This window comes from Papilio polytes, unplaced genomic scaffold (assembly GCF_000836215.1).
Source record: "Papilio polytes unplaced genomic scaffold, Ppol_1.0 DF823693.1, whole genome shotgun sequence".
NCBI lineage: Eukaryota > Metazoa > Arthropoda > Insecta > Lepidoptera > Papilionidae > Papilio > Papilio polytes.
The window spans coordinates 581,355-598,154 of record NW_013525511.1 but is presented as its reverse complement, the minus strand read 5'-3'; the positions used below and the strand labels follow the sequence as shown (position 1 = coordinate 598,154).

At 32.1% G+C, this 16,800-nt stretch overlaps 1 protein-coding gene across 1 annotated transcript; it reads left to right on the top strand.

Annotated features, from left to right (window-relative positions):
• The first annotated feature begins 9,179 nt into the window (after window positions 1–9,179).
• LOC106103895 (acyl-CoA dehydrogenase family member 9, mitochondrial) lies at window positions 9,180–16,666 on the top strand. Its single transcript, XM_013283805.1, has 9 exons — window positions 9,180–9,947; window positions 10,998–11,159; window positions 11,664–11,807; window positions 12,020–12,170; window positions 13,232–13,383; window positions 13,829–13,944; window positions 14,753–14,910; window positions 15,638–15,709; window positions 16,113–16,666. Exons 1-9 carry the CDS (start codon window positions 9,299–9,301, stop codon window positions 16,324–16,326), a joined length of 1,818 nt encoding a protein of 605 aa, XP_013139259.1. The 5' UTR covers window positions 9,180–9,298; the 3' UTR covers window positions 16,327–16,666.
• Window positions 16,667–16,800: the final 134 nt, after the last annotated feature.

Genomic DNA, 16,800 nt, shown 5'->3' with positions numbered 1-16,800 from the left:
CCTCTTTGGCTGTATTCGTACTGCTTGTCAGCCAAAGATGTTGTATTTTGTACTCAGCACTTACACTTATTATCACGAGCTTTCGCTCGCGACTCCGTCCGCTCAGAATTTTAAAAAACAAAATTAAGTAGCCTATGTGTTCCAGACTATGCTCTACATCCATGCCAAATTTCATCGAGATCCGTTCATCTGTTTAGGCTACAAACTCAAACAAACATCCATCTAAACTTTCGCATTTATAATATTAGTAAGAAGTAAGATATGTTTCGAAAGTTATTACAGTCTCAAAGAAATTAAAGACTCGACCCTGTCAAAAACACCAAAATAAATAAATATAACCCGTAATTAAAGAGTAAAGCGAAGTTTGTTTTCTTGTAAATTAAAGGCGGAATCTTATTTGCTGAAAAACAAGCCAAGGTTGTTGAACTTACAGTTGTAAAGGAAATATCTTAAAACCACTAATTGCAAATGAAAATTACTTTGAACCCTTTTTATAAATACTCTAGCTTTTGCTAACGACACCCTCTGCGTGAAGTTAACAAAACCAGTAGCCCATGTGTTCTTCCATACTATCCTCTACATCTATGCCACATTTCATCAAAATCCGCACAGCCGTTTAGGCTACAAACTCTACCAAATATTCATCCATCTAAACATTTGCATCTATATTAGTGTGATTTTTAATGAGTGATATTGAGATTATTCTTATCTTCTGGATTGTATTTAGTTAATTACACAAGATATTTAAAAAAATAATAAAAAAAACACATTAAGCAGTATCGTATTATTTCAGTCGTGGGACGAAACTTGTTCAAATTTATTTTAATTTTTACAAATTTTTTGTTGGACTTGTGACCAAAGTTTCTTTTTAACAATACCATTATGTATTCAATAATATTACTTTAGACTTAACTCTATATCTTTCTTCCTTTCCCTTGTGGAAATTACGGCCAAATACGTTTACTTTGCATTATTCAAATGATTATAATAAGAAAACTTTGTTCAGTTTCTTCAATTTTGTTAAAGTTAATACAATGACGATTCAGATTCGGCAAAAGTTAGTTGATTTATAAAGGGAAATGTGTTTTAAATCACTGCTTCATAAACTTCTAATAATACCTTAATGTCTACAATTTTTAAAGCGTGGGATTGACCTGAAAGGTAAGAGACCTTTGACGAAACAAGTCGCGCTTTGATACCTATGAGCTTAAACGGAAGTGACACTGCTCGATTTTGACAGTTGAATTAACTGCGAAACAATCGACAATCGCACGGTTGTGCGATAATTCAGTCGGCATTTGCTAAGGTTTTAAATAAAATGGTATAACATAATAATAATCGAATAGACAACCCTAAACTACTTCCCCCGTAATACGCAAGGCAACGCCATTAGAGCGTTATGAATATTAACGCGTATCACCATGTCCATTGTGTTGTTGATAGGTAGAGAGCACAGAGTAGCACGTACTAAACGAGCAATCGAATATGTACATTTGCATTTCACATTCCATCTCGTAGAAATGTTCGCAAAACAAAAACAGAGTCATCTAAAGAATTTTGTGAAGTTAAAATTTATCTTAGAATTTACATGCGAATTTCATTGATGTTTTTGCTTTTTTTACAATTTCCTAGTTTACAATCTAAAATAAGTACTTATAGTTTATTTAAAAAAAAAACATTAATTTTCGTTAAAATATTTTGTTCGTCAATATATCGAACCGTGTGTCACAAAAATCTAAAGCAAACACGTGTAAATTATTATTTGAACGTATTGACTTTTGCGGGGTATTTCGAATGTGATTTTTTAAAATTATTTCGTTGAATTTTATCGTTTTCCAATTTAATTTTTCGGCGCCATTTATTTTGACAGCGAGCTGCGAGTCTGTAATTTTCGTTCGTTAATCAAAAATTATGAGTCAATTGTTTCCGATTACGAAATGACTGCCGCATAATCTGCATTTAGTAATTTTATTACTAAATCTACAATTTTTATTTGAAAAATACAATGGTAATTTTTTATTCAAAAATGGAATTGTTCGTTTCCTTTAAAATATTATGTATTTCTTTTTTGTACGAACACAAAATTATGGCCAGCAAGCTTCTGATATTTTTTAAAGTACTAATTTAATATTTTAAGAAAAAAACTTTCGTTAGTTTATAAAAATTTAAGTTGAAAGTATTTTAACTTACAGCCACTAAAAAATACATAAAACAATGCATAAAACGAATTTTTATTATTTTGAATTTCAATGCAAAACAAAAATTTGCATCACCAAAAGCAAGAGCTTTAAAATTAAATTATATCAGTATTTCTCTACTAAAATGCAACAGGGAAGCTAAAAAAACTGACATCTCTGCTTCGCTTTACATGGCTCGCTATTTGCTATCTAAACAGAGCGCGGCAAAATTGTACAGATTAAAAACATTCTCTTTTTAAACTCGTTGAAACGTTATAATCTATACAGCCAGTATTTAAAACGTTTATATTTTAATCTTTTTTGTTAATACGATTCTGAGAAAAACAAACTTGGCAATTTTTTTTTGAAGTCAGAACAAAAGACGTTAGTTACAAATTCCGCTTGTGTGCGATTTTAATGAGCTCTTCTCATTACATTTTAATTTTGATACGGGCAAGGAATACAACACAATATACGAAACTAATAAAAAAATGACTTCAAACTATAATTCACATTCTTGTGAAATTCCTAAAAGGATAATTAAGAAGAGAACGTCACGAGTCGTTAATTGGTACAAACGATTCTTTTGTAAGTGTAGCAATGAAGACTAAAATAAAAAATAAAAAACATTTGAATCGTTTAGCGCGTCTGTACAAAAGCAGTGGCAGAATGGACGAGAGCACAGCGCTCACGACTGTTTAAAAAAACAATTGGCGGGAAAAACGGCTTGTCATTTTGCTCTTGGCCTATTCTTGAATTATACAAGCTAACCTATATTTCGTAAATTATTGATAAAACATGGTAGGGATAAAACCTTGACTTTTTTAAATTCTATTACGCATTGTTTATTTCTAGTAACAGTTTATACTCTACTGTTTGTTTCTTTCTATTGTTTCATCTGACTAAAACTGGCAGGTTAGTGAAATGTCTATAAAATTTACGATTAAAAAAACCGCCAAGCAACAGCTCTGTAATGTCATTGCGTCGTCTTTCGTACGGCTTCGATTTAATCGATATGGAGCACTTTAACATACTTTTAGATCGCAGACCCGACTGAGTAACAGAACAATAGAAGCACATCAGCAATAAATCGGAACAACAGATCAGTTCACAGTATTGAAATGAGCTGTGGCTCACAGCTCACAGCTCAATGTATGACAGCTGAGTGAATTCTCCGGTGACTATAGTGTGTGTAAATAATTTAGATTCGTTTGACAATTCATTTCAAATTTAGTAGGGATGGGTTGTGTAAAATCGGTCATGAATCTTATCGATTTTCGATTTTTATTCTTATAGAAGTTGGAATCGATAGATTTATAGTTATAACTTATAAATTAAAAAAAAAACACTGTTTTCTCAAATTAATAATGACCATAACAAATAATGAGAGTAAATAAATGTTTATTACTACTACAGCCGTACGTAATCGAATTGGATTTCGCTATTATTTCCGTCATCGCTAAATTCTCTACACTATAATCAATACTAGAATTGTCCTATAAATTAGTTAATAAGAAAATAGTAATATTAGTTGAGTTCGGTAATTTAAACCGAATATCGATAGTTCATAATTGTTCCCTGCGTGTTTGTTTCGTCATTACGATACCTGTCTATTAAGTACGGCATTAACCTTCATACAAATTGAATTCGATACTTCATATGCATCATTTATCAAACTAATCTATCTTATTTAGACAAACTATAAACTCACGAATAACCCCACACCAGAGGTTGCGGACCTTCATGATTAGATTATTTTTGAAGAAATGTTTACTGCGCTCTTAGACGTGTTATCAAATAATTTTAACTGATTATCATGTCAGTTCCATTGTGCATGGTAGTGACATCGCGTTCGATGTTATATACTAGCTTTCGCCCGCGTCTCTTCGCGTGGAATTAAATAAAAACAAAAGTGAGTGTGTGTTTTTCCAGATTATCCTCTACATCTATATATATACCTCGTTGTATATCGTAAAAGATTTAGAAATAAAACTATTTTTAACGGAGACATGTGTAATGGTAAAATATGTACAGAAAAAAACTAGATAAAAGTGATGACGTCGACAATGTGTTCTAATTTTAAATAATTTAAATTCTTCTTCTTTTCTAATGGCTTGACTCTAAAAACGTGTAAAAACTCCTTGAACACTGGTCTTTATACAAATTGAGCCGTGAATCTGTTCGCTGATGTGCATCATGTGAACAGTGAGCTGATCTATCATGTAATCATATCTTACTGTCCATTGTTGATTTAAATTTCTTGTTTCGGTTGTTCGTCACGAGATGGCGTACATTTAAGTCAATTGATTTCTAGATCGCGATATAGAAGTTCGCGGCGAATAACCGACCTCACGCAACGTGTTTTGATTAAATTAACTTCGCTATCACAGAACTCGTGTTTTATTTTGAAAACACCCAGTATTGGCAACGTTCTCCAATGCCGTTGGAGATTTTTGAGGCTGCTTTACACTTACTAATATTATAAATGCAAGTTTAGATGGATGTTTGTTAGAGTTAGGATAACTCTACGGCTAACGGAAACGGATAAACTGATTTCGATGAAATTTAGTATACATGTAGGGGATAATCTGGAAGAACACATAAGCTACTTTTGATCCCGGGAATAGTTACGGTTCCCGTGGGATTATATCATAAAAGCAAAAGTTTAGATGGATGTTTGTTAGAGTTTGTAGCCTAAACGACTGAACGGATTTCAACGAAATTTGGTATAGATTTAGAGGATAGTCTGGAAGGACACATTGGCTATTCACTTTTTTATACCGGGAACGGAGTCGCGGGCGACAGCTAGTTGAATAAAGTAATAAAACCTATTTTAAGTTTCAAAGTAGAGTATGAAATAGAGTCTCAACAAGAAATTAGCTTATTAAAAGTTTTTCATGTAGACTCGACTAACGTATAACATACATTCCCTTGACAAAGTTTGTTTCAAGAAATATTCTATACAAACTGTTTCCGTGCGGCTTTATCCGCATGAAATTATGAAAATTTTATTTCATTGTTTACATTTGACAAATTATTAATAACAAATGTCAAAATGACATGACGACAAACCTTGGCAATCTTGCTTCCTTGATGTTGGCAACAACTTATGGTCTCTTTCCCACATTAGGGTTTTTATCCAAAATATTTACCACCTTAAGATTAATTGTGTGAAAATATGAAGCCTAAAGCGTGACGTAAGTGTAGGGCTTTATATTAAAAAAGAATTATTCAAAAATATGCTGTAATTGCTGACATCTTGGGCAACAAAGAAGTGTGTGTTTACGCTTTATTATAATAATATAGAAGTATAGACTAGCTTTTGTGTTCTTTTAAACTATGTTCTACATATGTGACTTTCATGGAATCCATTAGGCAGTTTTAAATATACGCTGTAACAAACATCCATCCAAAATTTTGTATCTATACTAATATAATAAAGCGTAAACACACACTTCTTTGTTGCCTAAGATGTCGGCAATTACAGCATATTTTTGAATAATTTTTACTTTAATAAAAAGCCCTACACTTACGTCACGTTTTAGGCCATACATTTTCACGCTATTAAACTTAGTGGCAAATAAGTTGGATAAAAACGTTCATGTGGGAAAGGGACCATAAACTACGAGCTGCCAACATCAAGGAAGCTTGATTGACATGATACGCCGTTGTCATTTGTGCATTTGAATTTAGACATTTGAAATTAAGAATTTGACAAATGTAAACAATGAAATAAAGTTTTTTTTAAATTTCATGCGGATGAAGCCGCACGGTAGCAGCTAGTCATACTAATATTATAAATGCGAAAGTTTAGATGGATAGATGTTTATTAGAAAATATCTTCGTAACAGCTTAACAAATGTCGACGAATGTCATAGATGTAAAAAAGTATGGAAGAAACACAGGGTTCTTACTACGTTTTCTAATTATACAAAGACGGAATCACGAGCAAAAGCTAGTAATAACATAAATGCATAGTATAGACGTATGTTAGCGTGTAAATTCAAAAAAATTAATGCATATTGGAACAAAGTCTATTTCACTATATTTTTATTCAACACAGACGACGCCACGGGCAACAGCTAGTGTATTATAAATAGATTAATGCTTATGCCGTGAGCTAAATACTAGGCTCAGATTACCCTAATTTCTTACCTATTATGTTTATACCTCTCATACAATGGCTACATAAAAGACACGAGTTTTATTTGATTTATCTTATTTATTGTTAAAATAAATAAAATTGTTTTAATGCGACGTTCAAAATTGCCAAAAACTTAATTTGAATTTGAATTTCGAATCGTAAGGAAGGATTTATTACTTTTTATTTTTAAAAATAAATTTGTATTGACCAGTATCTTATATTTTGAATATTATATATTTCGTTTAACTTAGAGGAAACAATTGTTTTATTGATGGAAACAAACTCATTTTATTTCGTCAATTACAAACTTTTATAATCTACATTAATTAAATCGATTAAATTCAATAAAAATTAATAACCTTCACCAGTAGTTTATTCTATTAAAATAAAGGTGTTAAAAAACAACACAGAATGTGTTTTCAAACATTAAAATAAATAATTAAATTATAATTTTACTATTTGGCAGAATAACAAAAATGTTATTGCCTTTCGGATGACGGAATTTATAAAATCAAATACTAGTGATGTTCTACTTGCAACTAATTAGATCAATTATCGACATCGTTTAATATATCACATTAACCTATTTAACCTCAAAACTTCACGTGTCAAAATTAAAGACATTTTTTTGCATATAAAATCTTACTTACCATCAATAGGTTTCCTCCTAACCACAGCAACATGAAATTATCAATTTTTCGTCTCATGCATTCTCATTTTAGCATTATAGTACTTATAATTAATCATAATTCACTTAAATTATTATATTACAGTATTTAACACAACCTTACACATTAACTACACAATAGAACACACAAAAACACAATTGTTCTAACTGAACACACGTTATTCAAAGCAATTACAACACACACATCTCTCAACACACATCTTCGCACCAAAGAAGAAGTCCCACTGATTATTTCATGGCAATACATAGACACGGTTATGTAAAATATTATAAATCGAACATAATTATACGATAATATACCTTAGACGCTTAAGTATAAAGTTGAAATTACGATAGATAGTATTGGGACGGCTGTAAACCCACCCCGTATTCGCCTCCATCCCCTAAGCTAAAGGGAAGTCTTTGAAAAACAAAAACTCGTTTCACACGACGCTAACTTTCACTAGTTTTGTTAACATGCTAAATAATATCATTTACGTATAAAATCGAGCTGTAAAACAGAAAAATATGCTGTATTTTTGCCTCATAGCACAATTCCTATTGGATTTTTCCTAGTTATGTTAAAGCTAAAATTATTTTTAAATTTTCTTAATACTCTAACAGGGATCTTAATTTATTTTCATTACTTTCTACTTTATTTTTAAGATCGGTATCCTCTTTTCAATATACTTAAATGTCCCGATATAAATCCCTATCGATTGTGATATCTGAATTCACTGCCATTCCCCTTCTTTCACCTATCCATGCGTGGTTTCGTCGCTTTTTATCGATTTAAAATCATGAATCATTTAACACTGGTAGAGCCCGCTTTAACATCTTCGCACGAATTAGTCGGTTCGCCTCCAGCAATACCACGGCCACATAGAAGACAAGCGTCAAGTGGAAGCAATTCCGCGTTTCGTCTAATGAGTGTGGTGGTAGAAGCCCTACTTTAGTATTCCCACCCATTCAACCCTTTTCTTAAGAGAAAAGAATGGGAAAGAAAATTGGATTTGACTGTGGAGGAGACGCATAGGATGGGGAAATGTGCTCTTTATATCCGTCTCCACCAAAGTCAATTAAGGATAGGCAACGCATCTGCAATTGCGGATGTCTATGGGAAGCGCTAGCTTCGCCATTTCGGCGATTTTAGGCGGCCGTGTGCTCGTTTTCCACGTTATAAAATAAAAAACGTCGTAAACAAATAACAGTTTACACGATAGTTATTTAAACGTTAATTTCGTCACATCACTAAATAATTCAGTGTTGCCTGCTAATAAAACTGGTATTTAATTAAATTGAAGTAATTGTTTTTGTCTTGGATATTTATATAGTTATATGAGATCAGGGTAAATATAACAGAGGATAATAACCAGCCGTTGATGAGGGTTGGATTGACCGCATGCAAATTAGAAAGGGTTCTTTATTAAGCTGCTTTGAATTTTATGAATCATGTAATTTAGTCGACATTTATAAAATTATTATTAGAGTTACGCTTTTTGTTGGTTCAATCTTAAACTCTATTATAATTTGACATTAATAAATAAGATTAAGTTTGTCATTGTATTTGACGTAATTATTGTTTTACGTTTATATAAAAACAATGAGCTTAACTGGATTTACTATGTGAAATCTTCAAAATGCAAACTTCCCCCCAAAAGACAATTCATTTTTTTGTATCCGCCTATTATATTCAAGTAAACCGGGAATAAACAACATGAATAAAATGTAAATAGCAAAGGAACGTGAGATAAGAGTCCATAAAAATAGATACAATATTGAAATCGAGAATATTTTTAACAATGTTTACATAAGATAGTAACTTTATTTAAATTGTAAACCAACTTAATTTAATTTCTATACTAATAAAAAGTTATCGGCAGCTTTCAAAGCAAATTCCAGAAAAAAATGAGAAATCTGACTATACTTTTAATTATGTATTCAAACTCACAATATAGATGGCGCTTTTCTTAAATGTGTAAGTTGTAATGTATTCGAATTAAAAATTACGAAAAGATATTGTTAATTAATAACGTTTTAAGTTATGGGCATAACTTATTAAAATATCCTAAAAACTATTTTATTATAATATTGAAAAAATTGGCACTTTTAGTCTTCAAATTATTACGAATCTATGATACCAAAACAAAACCAAAAGTGTCAAAAGAAATGTCAAAAAAGTAACCTAAAAGGTTTAATGTTACGTATTGTTAAATATTGAAAATTAAATTTAATTACAACAGTAAACTATTATTTTATCATAAATTCATGTAAAAGAATTAGATCAAAACGTTAACTTCACTTTTCAAAATGAATGTAGCCCGTAAAATTTGCACCGTACGTTATCAAAGTATCAAGAGGTTTTCGAGAAAATTTACAATATCTGGTAATCATTGTGAGTCTTCAACTCAACCTCAAGTTAAAGACGAGACATTCGATTTCGAAGACTTGAAAGTCCTAGAACGCGTCGAGCGCCGAAAAGCTGCAATTCCGCCATTCATGAAAAATGTTTTCGTCAGTATTTTCAACCGAGATTTATTAGCTTATCCTGAGATATTAAACAAGGATGAGTCGGAAGCGTTAGATCAGAGAATTTTAGCGCTCGATCGTGTATTTTCCGACCCGGATAAAACAATAGAAGACAGAAAAAATGCGTTAAAAGGAACAAAAATGTACGCAGCTCCAGTTGCGTTAACTAATAATGGTTTGGCGGTCAACCATACAGAGAGTCTGCGTTATTTAGAAACTATAAGTACAGATTTACAGCTTAGCAAGCAAATAAGTGATCATTGGGTTGGATTAAAGGCTTTAAAGATTGGTTTAACAGAGGATTTGTACCAAAAGACTATAGATGATTTAATATCTGGTGATAATACGATAGGCTTGTGTATCAGGGAGAAGGTAGCTGAGAGGATATCACAAGCTGACTTTAGGACTACAGCTGAAGTTGATGAAAGAGGTGAGTAATACCAATTAAAAAAAAATCATAGTAAAACAAGCTTATAGAAATATATGGAAGAGCAGCACATAGTGTGCCGACCCTCTATAAGGAATAAGGGCATGTTGGTGATGAGTAAACCAAGCTTATATTCATATTTTTTCCTTCCTCAACTTTTGGGTAAACCCTAAATGAAACATTCTTCCTCACATATATCTTCATCTTCACATATTTCTTATCTATCTACCTAATCTATACATATAACCAAATTGGAGTGTCTGAATTATCTATAGAAAAATTCCAGATTCCGGGAAGTTTTTTTTTAACAATAATAAATAAAATTATGTTGTAGATTGATGTCTGATAATGAAAATTGCATTTAAATGTTTTTTGTCTGTCCTCAAGCCACTTTTCTTCCAGGTAATCTTAGAAATGTCTGGGCCAATTTCGATCATACTTTCATTGAAGGGTAGCCAACATAGATGGGCATATTATAGGCTACTTTTTATCTTAATATTGCTTTGAAAGTCTGGCAACAGCTAGTGTTTGCCTAAAGTCAGTCCACATTGAGTTTAACTATGGTGTATGAGGTTGTTCATGATAGAAGTTTAAAAGCCTTTTTTATTGTTTTTGTTAATATAAACTACTAATTTCTACCGAGGTACATGTAAAAACAGTTAGTAGTTTAAGTGAAAGAAATAAATTCCCTTTCTCTTTACCACCCTTTTCTTATAAGGAGAGGATGGGAAGGGGAGGTGGATTTGATGGTGGAGGAGATGCATAGGAAGGGGAAATATCCTCTTTTTGTATGTCTCCTCCATCGGATTAGGGTAGGCAACGCATCTGCAATAGCGGATGTCTATGGGCAGCGGCTTCGCCATTTTGGCGGATTCCTGTGGCCTCTTGCTCGTTTGCCACCTAATGATATAAAAAAAAGTGAAATTTGAGGGTGGTCATATAACTTGTACGTCGACCGGCGAACTGTGCGCACCCATTTTGTGAAACTCGTTGTTTTATTTTGCTGCACCACTGCCATCCCTTACAGAGTGACATATTTCGTTATTATTTCAGGTATATGGAGAATATCGGGAGAAAAGATATGTCTGCATAAATCTGAATACTACTTAGTTTTAAGCATAGTTGATACCACTCGTCTTAAGATGTTCTTAGTACATCCCGGAGCTCATGGCGTCAATTATAACGGAACATATGTCACGTTTCTGAAGACACCAGGTATCTTATAAAAGTTTAGATGTATGTTTTACAGTGGTAGAGCCCGCTTTAACATCTTCGCACGGGGCCGGCTCGCCCCCAGTAATACCACGACCACACAGAAGTGGCGTGAAGTAGAAGCAATTCCGCGTACAGTCTGATGTGTGTGGTGCCGGAGGCCTCATTTTATTCTCTTTCCCTTTCCACCCTTTTCTTATGAGGAAAGGATGGGAACGAAAAATAGATTTGCCTTTTGTTTGCGACTTATTGAAAAATATTGAATTTTATTTAAATATGTAGTATATATTTATTTGAATTATTACTAGCTTTTTCCCGCGACTCTCTCGACTAAAAAAAACGAAAGTGAGTAGCCTATGTGTTCTTCCAGACTATTATCTACATCTGTACCAAATTTCACAGAGATCCATTCAGCCGTTTAGGCTACAAACTCTAACAAACATCCATCTCAACTTTCGCATTTATAATATTAGTGTGATTAGTATATATTTACTTGTTTTTTTCCAGCATTACCCCTAGATATGGCTACAGAAGAAAATTTAGCTAAAACACTAGGTGTGTCAAGACTTTACACAGCTTTGCTATGCAGATCTAGTTTACTGCAAGCCGTGAAAACTGTCACTGAGTATTTATCACCTAGGACATTTTCAGGTATTTTTTTTTAATAACTTCTACAAGGGGCTTTGTTGGGAAGCAGTGATAACCCATAACTGGAACCTATATACTCTAACTATTTACTTAATCAGATGGGTAAGCCAGAATAGTGTTTAAGTGACTGCCTTAAACACTATCCTGGCTTTAAGCTATCTGACCCTCTATCGGCCAGTTGTGGGACATGCCATTTTAAATAGTTTATTTGACAGGTAAGCCGATGTCAGAAGTGTCAACGATTCGTTCAGTGATAGGAGATGCGCTTCTTAATATTTACGCGTCAGAAAGTTCTGAATACTTCACAGCTGGTCTTCTAGATGGATACGTGGAGCCTGATGCTGAACTGGAAATGGCTATGTGCAGGTTAACTTGATAACTGTTCTTTTATATCATTCACTTGCCCTTATCCCTTATGGAGGGTCGGCATGATGTGCTGCTCCATACATCTCTATCAGCCATATTTGAATCCACTCCTTTCTTAAGCATATATTTCACACAATCCATACTTTCTTCGGTCTTCCTTTGTAGCCTTCCACATTCATTCTTAACACTTTCCGGTTTATGTCCCCATCGTCTCATAACAATAACTGTTCTTTCAAATGTGAAATTACAAGACAATTCTCATTTAAATTAGCTACCTTCGTGTGAAAGGTCAAAGTACTACCTTTTTTGAGATTACAAGAACACTCAAATAAACAAAAACTTCTTTTTTGTTATAAGCAACATATACATCATGTTTCAAAAATCTTGCTATAGTTTGTCTAAATAAAAGAGATTAGTTTGATAAATGACGCATATGAAGTATCGAATTAAATTTGTATGAAGGCAAATGCCATACCGTAACTATTCTCGGGATAAAAAGTAGCCTATATGTTCTTCCAGACTATGCTCTAAACCTGCGCCAAATTTCATGGAGATCCGTTCAGCCGTTTAGGCTACAAACGCTAACAAACATCCATCCATCTAAACTTTCGCATTTATAATATTAGTAAGATTAGTAAGATTATGTATTTAGTACTTTTTGCACAAATATTAAAATAAGTATATAAAAGTAAGCTTGAAATGCTAAAGTTTGTATGGATGTTTGTTATTACTCCAGAACGGTTTGATGGGTGTTGATGAAATTTGTCATACATGTAGTATAGTCTGGAAGAACACATAGACTATTAAGTTTTTATTTATTACAGACAGCTAGTATTGTATTGTTTTTTTTTTTTTACGAATTTTTTTTGCTCACAAAGTCCACGTGAAATTGAAAAATAGCCTATGTTACTTAGCGATAGTATATCTTTTTAATGGTAAAAGAAGTTTTGGAATCAACCCAGTAGTTTTTGAGTTTATACATACATACAAAAATACAATCTTTATAATATTAGTATAGATGTAATTATGGTTTCTTTAATAAAAAAAAACATTATTTACAGGAATTTTATAGCGGAGAATGGTTTAAACACTTTGTTGAAGTTAATTGCTATACCAAATATTGAAATGAAGGATGAATGTTTACAATTACTGGAGAATATGAGATCTTTGACGTTAACAGGAGAAACTACGGACAGTGTTAATATGTATATTGGTAAGTATATGAAAAAAAATAAAAAAAAATGTAATAATTAAGTATAACAATTCAAACAAAATATACTTCTATATTAACTGATATTTAAAAAAAAAAGTGTTTTACAATATATATTTTTCAATTTATTCATTAAAATCCTAATCATAATAAATTATATTATATTATATTATATTATATTATATTATATTATGTTATATTATATTATATTATAAATGTGAAAGTTTAGATGTATGGATGGATGTTTGTTAGAGTTTGTAGCCTAAACAGCTGAATGGATCTCAATGAAATTGGGCATAAATATAGAGGATAGCCTGTAAGAACATATAGGCTACTTGGTTTTGTTTTTTTATTACCATGCGGACGGAGACGCGGGCGGAAGCTGTTTTAAAATAAATAATAATCCATTCGAGTAAACATCATCCTGTATATTTAATGTATTTTTTAGCATTAAATGGAATACATCACGCGGGTAAAATGTTGTCTCAAGAAATCAAACAAATCAGAAACCCGCTTTTCAACCCGACATTTATATTGAAAAAGATTCTCGCAGACAGACATCAGGTAAATATATATACTAATATAATAAAGCGTAAACACACTTCTTTGTTGCCTAAGATGTCAGCAATTACAACAAATTTTTGAATAATTCTTTCTTTAATAAGTAGCCTTACACTTATGTCACGCTTTAGGATATATATTTTCACGCTATTAAACTTAGGGGGTAAATAAATTAGAAAAACCTATAAGCACAAGCTGACATAACGGTAATTGTTAAATGTCAAAGGCCTTTGTTATTTCTGTATTAAAATTTGACATTTGCAATTGAAAATGAGACAAATGTAAAGAGTAATTTTTTTTAATTTCATGCGGAAAAGCCACATGGGAATAACTAATTATATACACTATGTATAATAAATATACATCATCAGCACCAGCTCACTATGTCCCCAATGAGGGGCTCGGAGCCTACCCTAAGGGTGACTAGGCCATAGTCAACCTGCACTGCGGGTTGACTTCACACATATCTTTGAATTTCTTCACAGATATGTGCATCACAATGTTTTCCTTCACCGTAAGAACGTCGGGTAAATTATGTACATATGAAAATTCGAAAAATGGAAAATCACATTGGTGGCGGGATTCGAACCCAAGACCTGTAGATTACAAGTCAAGTGTTCAAACTACTGAGCCACCGACGCTCTCAAGTATACAAAGCAATTGTATAAAATAAAAAAAACATGTATTTAATTAAAATTTAGTAACAAATTAAAAAAAAATCACAAAAAATATTACCCAACTTCAAAAAAATCTTAAAAAAATATATTTTTTTTAATTTAAAATTAAAAATTAACAGTCTAGGTCATTTTAGGAGAAAGACGACCCTAAACTAAATCTATACCTAGCAGAACATTTGCACCCCTCATTACGCGCCCCCTCACAGCAGTTAGAATACTGCGTGCTAAGGATGAAGTTTTCTTGCGAAACTCTCATGAGTAGACACGGGATGGATGTTAGTGAAGCTTTTACGTGAGTATTTTTTAGGAAAAAAAATAACAAGTAAAAAATATACATTGATGTTGCACGCGACTGTGCTCGTGGGAAAAAATGTAAAGAACTGAGTACCTCCTTTTGAAATCAAAAAAAAATAATAAAAAATGAATCCTATATTACTTAATAATAACGTAGCTTTTTAATGGTGGAATAATTTTTGAAATTGGCTTGGAAATTTTTAAATTTGAAATTAGTTTTTGAGTTATTTCAATAAATACAAATGTTTCCTCTTTATAATATTAGTATTGGCTAGCTGTTGCTTGCGATTTCACCTGAGTGATATTAAAAAAGTAATAAAAAACATGGCCTATGTTACTCAGTTATAAGGTAGTTTTTTGATGGTGAAAGAATTTTTGAATTCGTCCCAGTAGTTTTTAAGTTATTCCAATACATACAAAAACACAAATCTTTCTTCTTTAAAATATCAGTATAGATAAAAACAATATGTTCTAGATAAGTATATTTTAGTGAAAGGAAAGATTTGTAATTTTGTTTGTAACGAAATAACTCAAAAACTACTGGGCCAATTTTAAAAATTCTTTCACCATTAAATACGTAGCTATTATCAGTGAGTAACATAGACTATGTTTAATTTTCACGCGGACGAAGTCGCGAGTAGAGCTAGTAATTCATAAAACAACCTGTATATTGTTTTAGTTGAAGATAGAATTATAAAAAAATAATTGAATATATTATATTTCAGAGAATTAAATAGGATGGCAGAAGCGGGCAGTGAGATATTAGCTATGACCGCAGTATTGGCTAGAGCATCAAGGTAAGAAATACAATATAAATGAATATAAATGAAATCTTTTGATTAAGAAAACATGAACACCCTGTTCATGTTTTCTTAATCAAAAAATTTCATTTTATAACATTAAGGTCTAGTCCAACCAAATAGTATTGTCTGATAACACTCCAACGTGATGTGATGGATATCGGATTTTGTTCCCTCTAACAGTGACGTCATTAAGCTATCTGAGCCTCTATCAGCCAGTTTTGGGACAGGGCTAATAATCTTACTAATATCGGATGTTTGTTAGAGTTTGTAGCCTAAACTGCTTAAATTTTGATGAAATTTGGCTTGAATGTAGAGGATAGTCTGGAAACTTTTTTTTTTAATTCGACGCGGACGCAGTCGCGGGCGAAATCTAGTAATAAAAAACTTACGTTTTCAGAGCATACTGTATAGGTTTAAGGAATGCTGAAGTTGAGATGAAATTGGCCGCTTGTTTTGTCGAAAGCTCTAAAGATAGGGTGAAGAAATTGTTACGCGAAGTAAACGACGGGGAGTTCTTGAATCTGGACAGATTTAAGACGACCTTCGGTAAGAAGGTTCTAGAGACGAAGTCGGTGTTGGCGGAAAAACCTACCGCGAGAGTGTTTTGGTAGGAAAAGTAATGCAAAAAAAAATTGGTAGGTTTTGGTAGATTTTCCAAATTTGGTAGGTTTTGGTAGAAAGTTACCGAAATGAATTTCATTGTTTTGACAGGTTTTCTACCGAAATTTGCCAGGAAGATATTTTTTTCTATACAGAAATGTACCAATATAGCTTTAGTAACAAAACCTACTAAAATATGCAATAATTGTTTTCTGCTTAAACAATTTTGTAGCATAGTAAATTTTTTGGTAGGAAACATCTATAAAATTGTTTTGGTAGGAAAAATCTACCAAATTGAATTAGACTGTCGCATTTCAAATCCACGTTAAGATTGATTTAAAACACTTATGAATGTTATAAATAAGTTTTTTTGTTGAATTAAATGTTTATTAAAATGAATGAATTTTATTTTTTCCCTTATTCTGCCAAAAAAAAAAATTTCGGAAGGGAATAAAAAATAAAACACAAGAAATTTCCTTAATTTC